The sequence below is a fragment of the Chaetodon auriga genome, chromosome 14 (genome assembly GCF_051107435.1).
Source record: "Chaetodon auriga isolate fChaAug3 chromosome 14, fChaAug3.hap1, whole genome shotgun sequence".
NCBI classification, from domain to species: Eukaryota; Metazoa; Chordata; class Actinopteri; order Chaetodontiformes; family Chaetodontidae; genus Chaetodon; species Chaetodon auriga.
Window position 1 is genome coordinate 7,493,724 of NC_135087.1, and position 17,064 is coordinate 7,510,787.

At 46.6% G+C, this 17,064-nt stretch overlaps 1 protein-coding gene across 1 annotated transcript; it reads right to left on the reverse strand.

Moving 5' to 3' along the window:
• Positions 1-590: 590 nt before the first annotated feature.
• atr (ATR checkpoint kinase) lies at positions 591-17,051 on the reverse strand. The gene is given in 48 exon segments (XM_076749495.1): positions 591-1,097; positions 1,225-1,330; positions 1,427-1,578; positions 1,742-1,895; positions 2,145-2,301; positions 2,387-2,537; positions 2,821-2,964; positions 3,080-3,280; positions 3,768-3,902; positions 4,157-4,386; positions 4,557-4,654; positions 4,767-4,909; positions 5,074-5,253; positions 5,453-5,612; positions 5,869-6,054; positions 6,165-6,342; positions 6,462-6,553; positions 6,757-6,848; positions 7,026-7,190; positions 7,413-7,579; positions 7,742-7,913; positions 7,997-8,134; positions 8,299-8,419; positions 8,547-8,662; positions 8,771-8,884; positions 9,080-9,286; positions 9,410-9,535; positions 9,680-9,917; positions 10,039-10,169; positions 10,310-10,405; positions 10,514-10,603; positions 10,699-10,794; positions 11,228-11,294; positions 11,296-11,411; positions 11,565-11,720; positions 12,033-12,204; positions 12,362-12,462; positions 12,641-12,837; positions 12,951-13,207; positions 13,294-13,492; positions 13,622-13,774; positions 13,940-14,103; positions 14,188-14,358; positions 14,688-14,830; positions 14,920-15,833; positions 15,940-16,092; positions 16,628-16,719; positions 16,895-17,051. Coding segments are annotated over 48 exon segments (7,818 nt in total). The 5' UTR covers positions 16,948-17,051; the 3' UTR covers positions 591-923.
• Positions 17,052-17,064: the final 13 nt, after the last annotated feature.

Below are 17,064 nucleotides of genomic sequence, written 5' to 3' on the forward strand. Positions count from 1 at the left end.
CTTTTCTGTACTAACTATTCTAATAAAAAACGATTGCAGTTCATTTTGACATAAATGAACACTGTGCAGTTCACTAATCATTGCAGTCTGCTTGTTGTTTTCCCAAAGAGACGCTCCAGCACAGTCCTGCAGAGATAATCTTGCCATGCTGCATAATGTAAAAATACAAAAGTCACTCATAGACGTCCTCAAAAAAAATGCAGGTATCCAATGCTGATTTGAAAAGCTCTTATTGACTTCAAAGAAATATTAAAGGCTTGAATCCAAAAAAAGCTGCAACAGCAGCCATGCATTGACAAAAATGAGAAAAGTAATGATGAAAAACACAGTAACCTTCTGAGTGTCTGAATGCATGACTGGACAAGAAAACTGTTGCTCACTTACTTCATACTACCATCCTCACCCAGTCTTCTTCAGCCTCTTAAGGCTTTCATAAGCGCACACTTTGCTCCAGTTGGTGCTCCTGTGAAAAAAGGTGAGCTGATTGGACCAGTGGATGTGTGCACGAGGAGACAAACACACACAGAAGGGATTAAAACAACCTAAGGAGGGTTAAGAGATTAGAAGACACACTTAACACAGACACATTTACCTACAAAATCAAAACACTTCCTTTATTACAAGAGAATGTGCAACGATGCAATAAATATCTCGTGTTCCCAGAAAACAGGAAACTAAACAATGATGGAAGTGCTAGAACAAAAAAAAAAGGCATTACAAAGAGCTTTTCAACAAACAGCCAGCAGTGAAGGAGAAGTTTTTGCATTATTACAGCCTCGTGCAAATATTTCTTTGCACTTGCCATCCATGCTTGGAACCACATCAGGGCACTGGAAGTTGTCTTGTTTAAGTATTCTTCACAGGAGAGCATGTAAAAGTCTCCCGAGCTGACTGCCTTTCTTTTTAAAACACAGGTGTGTGTTCTACAGGTAAGGCCCCCAGCCCAGATACATCTGACAGAGCAACTTGTCGTCTGTGGCTTCCTGTATGAGGTAGTGGACGTGTCCCTCTATGGACAGCGGTAAACCCAGCACTTTATTCCTGCTCTTTATTACTCCCAGCAGACGCTGCTCGATGTCGCACACGTGGGTTTTAGCCTGGCAGAGGGGGAGGGAGAAAGACGAGATGATCAAATGTGACATTTATAGCTTGTGTTAGACATGTTTGCTGCTCCGAATGGACGGAAATATACTTCAAGAGGCGAAATCCAAGAGATGCACACACCTTTTCATTAACTATCTCCCCTGTCTCGTTGGCCTGAGTTTTACAAAGTCCTTTGGCTTGTTTGCTCCACTCCACCAGCGGGTCATGAAGGAAAGTCTTAAGGACACTTTTGCAAACAGAGAAAAACACAATATGAATTTGCCTGCGAGCACAGTCACCAGATATATAATCATTACTCTATAAAGCATTTATGTGCGTGTACCTCATGAGCGGTTCTCTCTGGTCTCTCATTAGTCTCAGGGTGACCTCACAGGCCTGTCTGAAGAGACCCTCAGTGCCCATGGGCCCCATGGCGTGGACCATATTCTGGGTCAGGCGGAAGGGAACCACCTCAGGCACATCAAACGTCTCCCCCTAGTGGAGAGGGACAGAAGGATCAAATGTGTGAGAAAAGGGGGGCGAGAGAAAAAATAGTACATGAAAACATTATACAGAACAGTTTCCATGATTTCTATTGGGAGGTTTATAATATAAATTACTCCTAATTAGTTAATATTTTAAGACAAGTGACACAAACCTTGTTGAAGAGGCAGTTGAAGTCGACATGAACACATTCTCCGGTTAAAGAGTCAAAGAGGATGTTTTCTCCGTGGCGGTCTCCCAGACCCAGGATGTAGCCCACCATGGACATCACGGCGGTGGAGCGACAGTACGCAGAGCGGCTGCTGTACCTGTGAACACGCAATGACAGTCTCATCTGTGAATATTACTTCACCATAAAAGTAACTTTAAACCTCAACTTTAAAATTTTCATAACCATCCAGAAACGTTTTAAATCCAGAGATGAATCTCACATGCAGTAACACACACACACACACACACACACACACACACAGAGAACAACATTAGATTACTGATACTGCACGTGAGACAGTGGCCTCATAAATGTAATTGTAGGAGAGCTGTAGGTAGGGTCGTACCATGATGTGGGGTCAGGGAAGGTCCGGAGGAACCACTCGTGGAACACAGGGGGGTGTCGAGCACACAGCACCTCCTTGTGGATTCGCAGCTTCTCCTCAAAGGGAGCCGTCTTTGGCAGCATGAGCTTCCTGAGCTCTTTGCCCGACAGGTAGATACCTTGAACACACAAATATGAGTAAATGAAATGACTTCACCACACTGACTAAGCCGTCAGTTTGTTTCCTCTTCGTCTGGATGATACCTCTCTCCTTATACAGCTTGGTGAGAATGTGCCGAAGCCCGGAGGTGTTGTTGACCCATTCGATGATGCCGCACTCCTCGTTGAGGGGAATCACAGCGTAGGTACAGATATGTAGCTCCCTCCGCCTTGACTCAGCATCTTTACGCAGGCACTACACACACATACACGCACACACACACACACACACACACACATGCACAAAGAGAAAGCATGTATACATTTTGTTAATTATTGTTGAATTATTGTTGTTTATATAGTAAATACGAGCCTACAATAATTGGTGGTGTTGTATAATACTGACATGGTTACTAATATTAAATTAAATGTCTATTATATGCATGAAGGAACAGATTCCTCTCAATATACCAGTAGTGTAATCCAATGAAAGACCTCAAATACACCCTGTATTCCCATAAATCAGGCTCGTCACACACCTTGTTGATGAGGCAGTTGAACTCCATGAGTCTGCAGTCCTTCCTCAGGTCATCTTTAGGTTTACACATCATGGTGTAACTCCGCCCATCTGAACCCTTCAGACTTATCTTCTTAGGCTTCTGTAAGGAGGCCAAGATCTCCACCTACACACACATACACACACACACACACATATGCAGGTTAGGCTTACGAGGCTTGTACCACCTCAAGATGACAGACAGAAGCAACAATCATCCGCCTTTTTCTCTTTTCTCTTACGCTGTCTTCAAAGCCGTCCAGGTACGCCCAGTGTCCGGGGAAGGCGTCGTGCTGTGTGTTCGCCCCGCCAGTAGAGGGGAGCGTGGGAATGAGGACGGACTGCAGCGGGATCAGGATCTGGCTGAAGGTGGGCTCCTCCACCAGACGTTTCAGCTGCTTGAAGTGAACGCTCATGCTGAGGGTGGTGCTGTTACCATCCACCTGAAAAACACATGAACACACACAGACTGCTACCTTCTTGCTGCTATTTTCTTTTTATGTGTCCCTACTGCAAGCACCGCTGCTCCTGAGGGGATCAATAACTGTTTAATTGACCTAATCTAATCTTGCCTAGCAATAAAATGTATTGGTCCAGATTCACTTCAGAGGATTTTCTAGCGAGCCTCTGATATATATGAACCACTATTTTTTTATGTTATGGCTCCACACTCCACTGATCATGACACAACATGCATTCATCAAAAGGTTAGGACCATAAAACTGAGTGTGCCATGAAATACAGAAGAACACACACTTTTCTACTTTCATGATGAACTCATAAAGAGTAATCCATACTGACAATTATAAAAGATTTGTCATCTTAGGCAACCTTGATAAGGGTAAAATTACTAGAGGCTGGAATTGTAAACTTCATGTAATGTATAATGTGTTACATAACGTTATATAATGTGTGTGTGTCTGCATGTACCGGCTTGTTGCAGAGCTCCAGCAGCTTGTCAGTCAGCCTGTTGGCATCGCCGATGAATTTCTCCAGAGACTGTTTAAGACTGATGGCCTTCTTAAGGATCTGATTACAGCGGTTCATACGCATGGGGTAAGAAGACTGAAAACAAGACAGAACAGTCAGGAGGAGGGCTGAACCATTGAAAAGACATCTGGTCATTCAATCGCATAAAATATAGTAGAAAGGATTTGTAATGTCTGTAAAGGGAACTGATCTGTTAAACAACAAAAATCACTGTTAAGGGAAGGAAATAAACACATAAGTCAGAGTTCACACACAGCGGCATACATGCAGTATATGAACCTGCACGGTAGATTAGCTAGAGAGAGTCACTGACCACACCACGCACACACCTTGGAGACAGCAGTCATCAGCCACATGGCCTGTTGGGGGTACGCAAGGAAGACTTTGGCCACGATGGTCATGAGGACGGCGAAGACCTCGTCGCTGGAGTGACACACCCTGGAGATGAGCTGGGAGAAGGCGGTCAGGAACTGGTACGGTGCCAGGTTGGCACAGTGCTCGCTCACCGCCGTGTTGATTTTCCCCAGCTCCTGTCGCATCTGTCTGTCTGCTCGCCCGGCTGTGGTGGAGGGAGACGTACGTAGTATCTGACTGTGTTTACATGTTTTCCTTTTTACTGTTAACAACTCATAAAAAGCTGAGCCACTGGTGAGTTAGCCAAACACCAGTGGCCAGTGTGTGTGTGTGCGTGTGTGTGCCCATCTTTATTTTACACTCCTGGCCACCCACCTTTCTCACACTCACACACTTTGGCTCCAAAATCCAGCCAGAGAGACAGCATGCGAGGCATGGCCTGGTAGATGTACTGGTTTCCAAACTGCAAAGCTCTGGAAGGGAAACAGCCAAAATTAGCTGAAATGGCAGATGATGAATCTAATGAGTCTTTGGTGGAGTGAAGCAGCTCGATCTCAGCTCTGAATATCAGCAGAGACAACTTACTTTCCAAAGTACGTGACAATGTATCGGATGAGGTTTCCCTGTTTCTCCAGCTTGTTATCTGTCACCATTGGCATCACTTTGTCGTAGTACTTGGCCAGGTAGAAGTTTCCATCTTCCCACTCAGGCAGAAGGTTGGTCACGTCCTAAAAAACACACACACACATTTAAAGCAGGGCTACAGCTAACAGCCGATCATGCCTGACTAATCTTTTCACCTCGACTTTGAAGGCAGTGACAAACAAAGACTAAGGTTAACATTCATTTCCCTGCAGTGGTTTATTCCTTCTCCAGAAATCAGGGCGGTTACCTTGTATGCCTTCATGATGGCGTTGGACTCGAAGTTGGCTGTCTCCTCCATGAAGCGTCCCACCAGCAGCATGGCCTTGCCTTTGGTCTGCAGACTGCGAGGGTCCGTCAGGGGCTGATCATCAGGGAAACACTGGGCGACGCCCTTCTGCAGGACGATGAGGGCCTGGTGCACGTCGCCCTGATGACGAACCAACAGAAGGTTTTACTGGTGTCGCTGTTTGTGTTTGTGTGTGTAAAAATAATAGTTTCCGTCCAAAATAACTGTATTTTAAAGAGAAGGTGAAGGTGAATAATCTGGCATTTCCAACGTGCATCAGCTGACATCCATATGCATTGCATATAGGTATTCATTGGCTGAATTTACAGGTTGGTTTTACCTTGGACCAAAGCCACTTGGCCTTCTCTGTGACCAGCTCGGCCCGGTGTGTGTTCTCCGCGTTCAGCAGTGCATTGAAGGCAGTCTGGTGGTGTCCTGCCTTTCTGGCCACCCGGGCACTTTGCAGCCAGCACTCCCCTACCAGCTCCTTGCTCATAGGCCTGCAGAGCAAACACGAGGCCTTTTGTTTCAGATTTGCATTTTAATCAGGAGCTCAGATGGCTTTTAATCAACAGGAAACACAACAGACAAACACAGTGGCCTGAATTAATGCACTAGAGAGAGATGATCATTGTACTGTCGCTGATTTCATGGTGGGATAATGTGCACAGAAGCTATTTCAGATTAAGTTACTAATAAAAATATAGTGAGACTGTGTGTGTGGCTGTTTGGCTGCGGGTGTTTCTGCATCCTTACTGTGGTCCCACGCTGAAAAGGGCCCGGCGGAGGGCCAGGATTGGCTCTTTGGCCCTGAAGGAATTCTGGGTCATCTCCAGCCGATCTGACCAATGAGGAGGCAGCTGGCTGAGGCTGGGGGTGGAGTATTCCCTCTGTTTCTGCAGCTCAGTGAACGTGTGCTCCAGCTCGCTGAGCATGTGGAGCCTAATCAGACAGACACAGACACACAGATTCACAGTTATTGCGACTGACAAGCAGGAATCAACTGTACCAACAAAAGAAAGAAAAATCCAAGAATACGCAGACACACAGACCTGACGATGTACTCATATCCTCTCTGGTAGGTTCCACACTCATAACTGGCGGCAGACAGAGGGACGACCTGTTCCTTCCTCACCAGCTTCAGCTTCTCGTAGAAAGCCTCTGCATCCTGCTTCTTAGCCGACAGCAGCAACTGGCCGAGCCGCACACCCCAAGTACTGGACTGACGGTCTGGAGACACGACGGCAGTGCAAAATTTAGTCATTAAGCAGTTATATACTGCTGCCATATTTTACCACCAATGGTTCAAGATGTTGCAGCTTTCAAGGATCATCTGTGTATTTTATTACCTGAGCTCAAGTAATCTTCCAGCAGGTCCCACTGTCCGAGCTTCCAGGCTGCCTCCACTCTGTAGGTGTTCAGCTCCGACTTCCACTGATGCCTGAGTGAGCACATATGAAGTCAAGTTCAGTGGACCATAACTGACTTAGGAAAACATCCAGAGCTCAAATCATAAGATTAACATGTATAAGTCTTCTTCCTTCTACGGCTCTGGTTAAAGTGTGTTTATCTTACATTAAAAAGCACCTTTAGTGAGAATGAGATGGACCATAATGTGTGTGTGTGTGTGTGCGCGCCTCTCACTTGTTGGCCAGCACTCCATTGACCTGAGTGATGACTGTTGACAGCTGTCCCAGACCGAGCATTGAAGTCATCACCCCATGATAGTGACCGATCTACATGCACAGGGACAAAGGTGAAACATTCTACAGTTTATACATGAATCATGAGGACATTTTGGAAAGTGATTTTAATAAGTTTCTAGAGTTTTTATAGTTTTAGACGTTTTCATTGTTTGTACATAGATATAGCAAAGCTCTATATAGTGTGTGTGCGCGTGTGCGTGTGTCGACCTGGTCTGACTCCAGCTGTATGGCCCGGTCGTAGCAGGCGGTTGCGTCTCGGAGCAGGCCGATGCTCTCATGCTCCAGTATCTGTTCCCGTAGCGACGGCTCCTCCCTCCTCAGGGCGTTGACCCCCCTCACTCCATCGGGCTCATGCATCGCAGCGTACAGCGTCTGCAACAGCCAATCACGAGAGAGAGCTTTGACAAGGGCAAGGTGGTAATTCAATATTATTGTTTCTTGACTTTTAGCAGCATCACAATGTGATGTGGAGCATATTCCACTGCTCTGAACTTCAGTCTGACTGTATTTGCCGCATTATCAATGATAAATCAGAAGAAATACACAAAATATAACAATGTGGTTTAGATTTCAGCCATATTGATCGATTGTGACCTGCAGGAAGGTGAGATGGTCCTGGATGTTCTCTTTGTTTTCTAAGATGTATGCTTCAAAGTGCATGAGGGCACGAGTGTACGCTCTGGATCGCAGAGAGGCCTTGGCCAGAACGTCCTGTGGAATACCCTTCAGGAAGGCCACCACACGCTGATAGTCCCCACTCTCTGCAGTGAGACATGTTAGAAGCCTCAGTTAATCATGCAGGTTACTGAACAACAAGGATACATGCCTTTACTAAAGTGAAACTGAGGCGTAAATACTTCTAAACGAATCATTAACTGTCATACGTGTTCATGTGAATAATTGTCTACTGTCTTTTGACTAACCGTTGCTTTTGGGTTTGGAGTAGAGGATGTGGCGGCTCCACTGTGTGAGATGAGACAACATGCTGAACACTGTCTGAATGCTGAGCTGTGATAGGCTGGAGGCCGTCTCCTGACAAGGCCCCCCTCCTCGTCCATCACCCTCCGTTAGCACGGCCAGCATCTCCTCCGTTACCTGGAAGCAGGTGTTTTTATTACCGAAAAAACCCCCAAACAGCTGCATTGACTCCTTGTGTAATGATGCAGATGTGTTCTCACCTCCTGTTGCTCTGCAGGTGTGCAGCCCAGCAGCATGTAGAGCAGAATATGAGGCAGCAGGTAGATGGTGACCTTGTAGTCATGTTTGATGATGAAGCTGCAGCAGGTAAACACTCTGCTGGCCAGCTCATGTCTCACCTAAAACACATAATACCAGGACCTAAAACCTCTGATTTGAAAGAAAAATAAATACCACTGTCAAGACCAAATGCATCTTTTGCCTTGAAAGGTCTCAGTTTACTTGAAACCTTTGCATGATCCATCAGTTTGGCTCTGCAAAAGCTAAAAATAAATCAGCTAACCTTGCTGATGAGGTATCCGGCCCAGGTGGCTGACCAATCAGAGAATTTGCTGCCTCTCTTACTCAAGTACACCGGCTTCTTCAGCTTCGACCAGTTAACCTCCTTCTGACTGCTCTTATACCTGGAGATAAAGAGGGACAGGAGAAGAAAGAGAGAAGAAAAATAACTTGAGGTGATCTTCTAAATTATATGTGACAGAATCAGAGTATATGTGTGCTGCGAGTGTATGTGTGTGTAAGCCGGAGTACCTGCTGTTGAGGTGCGGTTCCAGTATCTCTTGAATCTGCTCCGGGAATCTCCTCCACAGACGGCGCCCTGGTGAGTCGGTTCGACCCTCACGACACTCAAAGATGGACAGCAGCTCCTACGGTGCACCAGCACAAACATGTACAGCATTATATATGAGACATGAGCCAAAAAGAGAGAAAGGCACACACAGTGTTGAGCGTGAGTATGTAGCACGTGTGTGTACCTGTATTGCATATGCAGCAGAGTCCTGCGCTCTCACGTCATCGGCGTAAGCCAGAAATGTTCTGGTCAGTTCAGTCAGCAGGTCATGGGCGAAGTTAGGATCATCAACTCCACTCTGTTCACAGAAAAATGTCCTTTTATCCTCAAAAACAGGAAGTCAAGTAACTTTATATGATCAATTCTTTCTTTGTAAAATTAATACAATGTGTTTACTCAGCCTAAAACTGTGAATTTGTCAGTTGTGTGCAAACTGCTATAGTTATAAGCTACATATTGTTTATAATTTTATACATGTACAGCTTTGTCTTACTACGAAGGTGTTGTGGTCGCCATGGGTGTGTGTGTGCGACAGGTCCAGACGTCCAGGATCCACAGCCCCCAGCTCCCCCAGACACTCCCCGCAGAGGAGCCTGGCCTCTGGGGACGAGTCCTGGCAGCCCTTCAGCAGCACTGACACCAGGCTGGAGATGACCGGCTCCACCGCCTCACTCGCACACACCTGCCGCAGCAGCCACTCCTGCAGTCCACAGCACGGAAAGAAATGTTTCTCGCATGGGAACATTGTGCTGAGTTAAAGTACAGTCAGTAAACTACAGCTCTGGTCCTTTCAGAGTTGAGTTATCATGGAATGTGTGCGTACCTGCTTGCTGTGCATCATGTCCCTGAGGCTGGTCAGCGCATGAATCCTGACGTCGACGTTTTCATGCTGAACGGCTCTCATGGAGAGCTGCAGCGCTGCGGCAAGGTCACTGCTGCTGGCTGTCAGCTGAGGGGAACCAGACGTTGTATTTTATCATTGAGTGGTAATTTTTTTTATCCTTAACACCGCTGATGTCAAATAATGACCCTCATTTCCATCTGCATGCTTCATTTACTTCATCGTCGTGACAATCCTCTTGACCATACTGACCTTCTTGTAGTCCTGGAGCACGGTGTGGATGTCTTTCAGCTCAGGGTGGTCGGGCAGAAAGTAAATCTCATGGAGGTAGTCGTTCACTTCTTCCCTGTTGTCCAATATCAGGAAGCGTATGATAGCAGCAGTCTCTTTGGGCTGCAGTGGGATCAGAGGAAGGAGCGCAACAATAACATGACTCAGCAGAGGGCCCAGGTGTGCCGGCTCCACGCTCCTCACAAAACACTCCCACGTCCTGTCCAAACAGGAAGAAGGAATTAATACCGAATCAGATTGATGGGGCTGAGCTAGCAGAAGCAACATACCACTGACATGCAGTTTCTGTGTGAGCTTAAGGTGTGAGTGTGAGCACTGACTGGCAGCAGAGCAGAGGGAAGTCATCTCGGTATCGGAGGCCTGTGCGGAGCGTCGTCATCATCTTCACCCTGACGGAGCTGATGTGTTTGGAGCCCATCAGTCGCATCAGAGCCATGACACTCATCAGTGCCTGCACACACAACAGGGGGACACTTTTACACCACGCATGCTGAGTAACACTGAAAACAGAAGCTCTGTGAACTCCCTCACTGACAGGACACTTCCTCAGATATCAGTTATTAAAGGGGCTCTGAGCTGTGGATCACACACCAGCTTCTTGCGGTCCTTCTCTCCTGCGCTGGAGCTGAGCAGCTGCATGTTGAAGAAGGCGAGTATTCCCAGCAGCTTCGGCTGCAGGTAGTCCGCCTGAGGAAAAACACAGATTCATGCTAATCATCTGACAATAGAGAAAATGATGTGCCACTAGAGGCAGTGCAGGTGAATATTACACTCTATGGTAAGTCTGACTCGTACCATTCGTTCTGGAGTGGTGATGTCTCTGGGACCCTGGTACGGGTCATCATTGGATGCAAAGGAAGCCAGGATTGCCAGACCATTGAATACCTACAATGGTAAACCACAGAAGCAAATTAATTTCTGACACGTGTGCACTCAAGCACAACGAGGATATATACTTCTGATAATGTGTGTGTGGCGACCTGCTGGTAGTGTTCTCCCAGGCGCAGCAGCAGCTCGTTGTGAAGACCCTGGAAGTCCAGCCTCAGCAGAGAGCCCAGTTCAATCTCTGTCTCGCTCTGGGTGAACATGAGAAAAACAAACGTAAATCAGTCTGCTAAGCCATTTAAGCCACTCGCTTTATCACCCCACAGCCAAACTGTTTTCATATTTGATTAATACTCCTGACTTTTTTAAACCAATCTTAATATCAGTTTCCTCCAAAGGTTGCTTTTACCAATGTGGATGGACTTGAGTGCTTTCAATCATACAAGTTATTAAATTCAGTTTGGTGAGGGCGACCTTTAGGGCTGGAATACGTCTTTATTTCTATCATTTATTTTGGATTGTGGTGAATCACAGCACTTGGAGATGCAAATGTGCTGGTGTTGAGAAATGATGACACCTAAGGTCACAGCTCAACACAACAACCACGAGCTGAAACAGGTTGACAGTGCAACGCTAACTGCTCTGTTGTCTTTGCTGTAGCTTGAATGTGCAGATGATAATTACCTGCAGGTAGTGGAAAGCTCTCTCCAGCTCCTCCTTGGTGCAGGAGCAGACCAGATGGCTGAAGATGATTGATCAGAATCTCTCTCCTGTTTGCTTTCAGCTCATTGGCCAGGGTACGGATGAGGGCGGAGCCAGTGGAGCTCGCCTTGGCTGCCAGGTACGGCAGGAGCACCTGGAGGGTCCTCTGCATATACAAGTATGCACAGAAATGTATATGCTTAGAAAGACACACATACATAAACATAATACAGCCTCAGTGTGCATTCATACTGCACACTGTGTGTACTGTGTACTGTACTGTGTGAATGTGCTTTGTGTACTTGCGTGTATGACGTACAGTGAGGAAGCGGTGGAGGTCTGGAAAATCAAAAGCGTGCGCGATCTGTGCCAGGATGTCCAGGGCCAGCTCTCTCTGATTGGCTGACTCGCTGCCCTGATCCGGTGTGCTCCGCAAGGCCGACGCGTGACGTGAGTGCAGCGACTCCACCAGGAACTAAACACACAGAAGGAAGAAGAAATTAAAGCCAGTTTGACTTTAAGTCACTGAATCCTAAAAACTATATTCATCTTAATGCAATCCAGACGAGACGTTTGAGACAATGAACAGAACTGCTGGTGAAAACTAAAACATTACAGACAGCCATGCTGCACATTTTTTATTTGTGAGGATTGTTAACATTTCTTTTTTTATTCATAATATCATGGACACAGAATCCTAAATTTCTTCATCTCAGATATAAAAAAGAATAAAATGAGAATAGGCTTATAGTCCAAGTCTATTACAGCAGCATTAAAGATTTTATACCTGGCAAATAGGGTTCTTGTACTGACTAAAGAGGGTCTGAAGTTTAAGACCCTTGGCAGTGGCCAGGGCTCGGATCTGGGTGTAGGCAGCTACAGACACCGGGGACGACTTGGACAGCAGACAGTGGAGCAGCCGCAGCAGAGAGAACGACACCAAACTGCCCTGAGACGCTCTGACAGGAGAGGAGAGAACTTCAACCAAAACACTGTTTTTTCTACTAAACTCTACAACCTTTCTTCATTCATGAAAATTTCAGTGGCAATAAGAGATGAAAGACGTGAGTTAAAAAGAATCTATGTCTTGCTAAAGACACAATGGGTCACCTGTACCTGCCAATCTCTCCTGTGGTGAGGATGAGAGTGTTGCGCAGCTCGTCATCTCTGCTGAGTTTAGCAGTGTTGAAAGCCTCTTTAAGACGGGCAACCAGGAGCTTAGGTGACATATAAAATTATATAAAATGACATATTAAAAACTATAAAAAGATAAATATGCACATTCTGCTCAGTAATCACCTAAAGAAAACTCTATTGAATACTTGATGCTCATTCTGTCGTATAATGACACATTTATAATGAAAATGTTGGTTTTTAGATGTTCGAACTGCTCACCTCACTCAGAGAGCTATGCTCTGAGTTTCTGGTGGTCTCTCTAAGCAGGAAACGCACTGATTGGCTGAAGCGTATTCTGACCGCTGGATCTGAGTCCTCCATTAGACCAATCAGAGCACAGAGAACCGCCCTAGAGTCGCTGTCTCCACCAACCAGGTTCACATGCTGGCAGAGGTGAGGCAGAGCTTCTAGAAAAGCTAAGAACATGAAATAAACAAGATGAAATAATGCAACAGTCTATTTTAGGGTCTGCATGTTGCAAAAGCTCAAAATGGAACAAGGCAGCAAAAGAAAAAAAGAAAAAAAAGACCTTGTTTAACACTACTTGGAGCTTGCTGTGTGAGCAGGGGCAGGAAGGGTTTGACAACAGTCGCCCTGAGGGATGGAAAAGTGCTCCCAGCATGCTCTGCTGCAAGGCTGAGTTGGTGGCAGAGGATCTCAGGAAGACAACTGGACTCTACGTGGGTGTCACTGAGCTGGGAGAGCTCTGATTGGATGCAACTCAGCTGGCCGATGATCCTGGCGAGCTCCTTCTTCACCTGCTCCGAGCTGTCCTCCAGCCTGGAACTGCAAACGGTCACATGCACACCATGAACATGATGACAAAGGACTGTGATCGTGCGCATGCTGTTTGTAAGTATATGTGCACGTACAGCAGAGTAGTGCCGATGAGCTTGTGGTGTGTGTTTCCCAGGCGGTGAAGAAGAAGAGGGAAGGCCCTGACTGTCGCCGCTCTCACCACCTCATCTGGACTCTGCAGCGTTTTAGAAAACACACACACGCGCCAAGTCTCACACACACCACGATGCAGAAGGGCCAGCAGGGACATGCAGTCTGCCTGGATCTGAGGTGCTGGGAAAACACACACAGCTTGATGTCAATCAGGTTTTCACAACGAAAAAGGCCTCAAAATCATTTTATAGCCATTATTAAACTTTTTTTTGGCCCTGAGTTCATAAAAAGGATGCAGAGGATACTCACAGTAACAGAAGCTGAGTCTGTGAGCGAAGGCAGGCAGCCAGGAGGGGAATCCTGCACTCTGATAGGCTGAGACAGACTTGTTCTCACACACCCAGGGAAGAGACAGCAGAGCACACACTTGTCGCTGGAGGCCGTCCACTCTGGAGCTGCTCACTAGACATTCACACAGAGACACACGTGATCAATAGACTGTACGTGGAGGGATGTGTTTTGGGGTTGATTTCTGAAAAACAGACAGCAAATATATGACACAGCAAAAAATACAAAAACACAGGAAGAGCGTGTATAATGTGTCTTTGTGGGTGTTTATATCCTTACTTGTGAGGTAGAGAACAGAGTCCAGGATCCCCAAAGTGGTCCTGACAGCAGACTGGAAGTAGTCCTGGTTTGAGACGGGTTGAGCACCTCCTTCTAACACTGACTGACAGCTCTTCAGGGCCCTGCCCAGAGTCTCAGTGGACACCCAGAGAAGAGGAGAGGGACTGTCAACAAAGACAGGGAAAGGCAAAGAAATGAGTAAGTATGCAAAACAGAAGCACTGAAGAAAGAGAGTGACAGTCTGTTACCTGGTGGGAGAGGAGCAGAGGGCTGCCAGGTGGAGGATGAGGGCCAGACCCTCCAGAGCAGAGAGAGTCTGTGTGTTTTCAGGTTCAGCGGAGCCCAGAACGGTCAGCAGCTCCTCCAGCCGACTGTTCGCCACAGCCCAAACCTCACTGCGACCACGCATGTCCACCTCACTCAAGACACAGAGACACACAAGCATTTCAATACAGGAAATCTGCTGCATTGATTTATGACACACATTTACGATCAATTCCTAGAAACCACTGTGTGAGCAAGTGAACGTTTCATTTCTACGACACGTGATTCCTTCAGCTTTTCTCAACACAACGCTATGTGGCGAATTTCTTCACATATGAGAGAATACAAACAGATAATCATGTGTGCCGTGTTGTATTTCACTGTATGATATGATACAATGCACTAAGGCATCTTTTACACCACTAAATCAGACCACTGGACTACTTGTACAATAGAACCCAGTTGTGAATGTTTATGGACTCACTCTGATGACGTCTTTGTTGTTTTGCTGACTGACTTGGAGGCAGATTTGCAGGATTTCTTGGCAGCGGTCTCTCCATCGCCTGACTTCTGCATCACCGCCGCAGTCTCGGCCTTCAGCGCAGCCTTGAGAAACCCTTCTGCGCACTGCAAAACACAAGCACCGCCGATATTATAAAGAGGGTGAGAGAGAAAAGGTTTTATGAGATTTTTAAAAGAAAAGAAGGGAATCGTACTTCAGCTTGACTTTCTGTTCCAACGGTGCGCGCCAGCGTCCTGCAGACCTCTGTGACTCGCTGCCGTCTTAAAAATGCAGTACTTTCATAAACTATGGCAACAGAGAGCGAGAACCCGAACAGCAAGCAGAGTGATTCGGTTACCTCCGTCCCCAACCTGACACCGGCCCCTCCAAGAGCACAAACACACTCGAACATCTGCGAGAGATAGATGGGCTCAAAGTGCGAGTGGGAGACAACAGACGACTGAAACACGCAGCGAGTCAAGCGGAGCAGCTCTCCTTCATAAGGATGTTTCTCAACTAGGTTTGCGTTTGCTGTGTGCGTGTCAGAGTGTGTCTCCAGCAAATGGAGGTACGCCGTGAAGAATTCTTGGCCCTGCATCTCAGGAAACCCTCCCAGCTCCACCAGGCGCCTCAGCATCACCATTGAGATCTTCCTCAGCCTGGTGTTGCCATTGGCCAGGAAGGAGCAGGCCGTCTCCCAGGCCACACTGAGGTCACGATGGGAGACGACTCCTCTCAGGGCATCAGTTATGACACTGATGGTCACGGCGGTCAGCGACTCCAGGGCAGCAGGTGAGGAGAGGACAAGGGGAGAGGGGGTGAGGTACGAGGCGGCACAAAGAGGGGAGATCCTGAAGCACTCGAGTGTCACGGGCCATCGGCTCTGCGTGTTGACGCCCAGACTATGTCCCTTTCCTGCCAGCGAGGAAATATGTGCATACAGGATGTTGCTGAGGTCCTCGGCCAAAAAAATGAGGTCCTGAGTGAGGCGGCTGCAGATGAATGGCGCTCTGGCTCTCAAAGTGTGAAGTAAAGAGCACAACACAGCGGAGACTCGCCCGTGGATGACGTCACAGTCTGGAGCTGCTGCCACACGAAGCAAACGCACCGCCACCCACTTACTGAAGTCTGAATCAAGGGAGGAGAGAGGAAACATCAGATGTGAGAAGCACGCAATATAGATGGGAAAAGAGTTTTTAAGATTTTCATCAGATTTTTGAAGAGCAACTCGTACCAGTGCAGCTCTGTGTGGTGTCCGGGTACTCGGCAGGCTGGCAGGCAGGGTTGGCGAACATCAGAGACGAGGATTTGATTATATGCTGTACAAAGTCCAGCAGCATCACACAGGCTGGCTCTGAGCTGGACTTCTTATTCAGACCAAGAGCAACTGGAGGACACACAGACAACAGCTTAGATTAACCAATTAATAAAACTTTCTTTGCTGTTATCTTCAGGCCTCACTAATTACTCAATTCAATCTGAGGAGCCAAACATCATTATTTAATTGAACTGCTCAAGGTCATAATCGTTACTTGCGTTGTTACTTTACTTCACTTCAAGGTGTAATAAATAGTTTCATTAACCTCTAACTGCATAGAGCCTTTGTCAGGTCAATCAATATAAAAACATGATGTGCAGGTACTAGGAATTGTTTAAACTCATAGAATCTGATTGTAAATGCTAGTCAAGGGATTTCAGAGATGTAAAACAGAGTGTCAGATAGTTGCTGGCACAACCCCAAGCGGATTGCTGGTCTTATATTGTCAAGTATGGAGGCATAAACTGAACTTTGCGGAGAGTCCAGAGCATAAGAAAAACAACCAACAACAACAAAGAAACAGCCCTATTAAGTACAGGTCAAGATACAAAGCAACAATTATACTACCACTATACTGTGCAGGTCTGTCAGGTGTCAGACTTACCGACATCCACATCCGTCAGTATCCGGTCAATGAACTGACAGAGGATCTGTCGAGGTTTCTGCACCGCCTGGTCGTACTCAGACGCGCTGGCACTGCCAATACCAACATGTTTTTAAACGTTAATCATGGAGACATCGTACAGCGAAGGTTTTCATTCACTGAGCAGCTTATACGTAAGAAGAAAAGTCTTAGTGCAACCTAAAGCAGTTTCACTCTGACATTAGTTACGCTAACAGGTTAGCTTAGCCACCTTTAGCCGGAACTCACCTAGCTAGCTCCTGAAGAGCCGGTATCATCGCAGACATCTCCAGTCCCTCCATTTTTACAAAAGCTTGGTGTCGTTTTTTTAAACAATTTCTTCAAAACAAAATATCAAGCATTTGTCAAGTAGTTTTTAGCAGCACACGTCTGCACGCCCGGCCCATCCCATCAAGTCT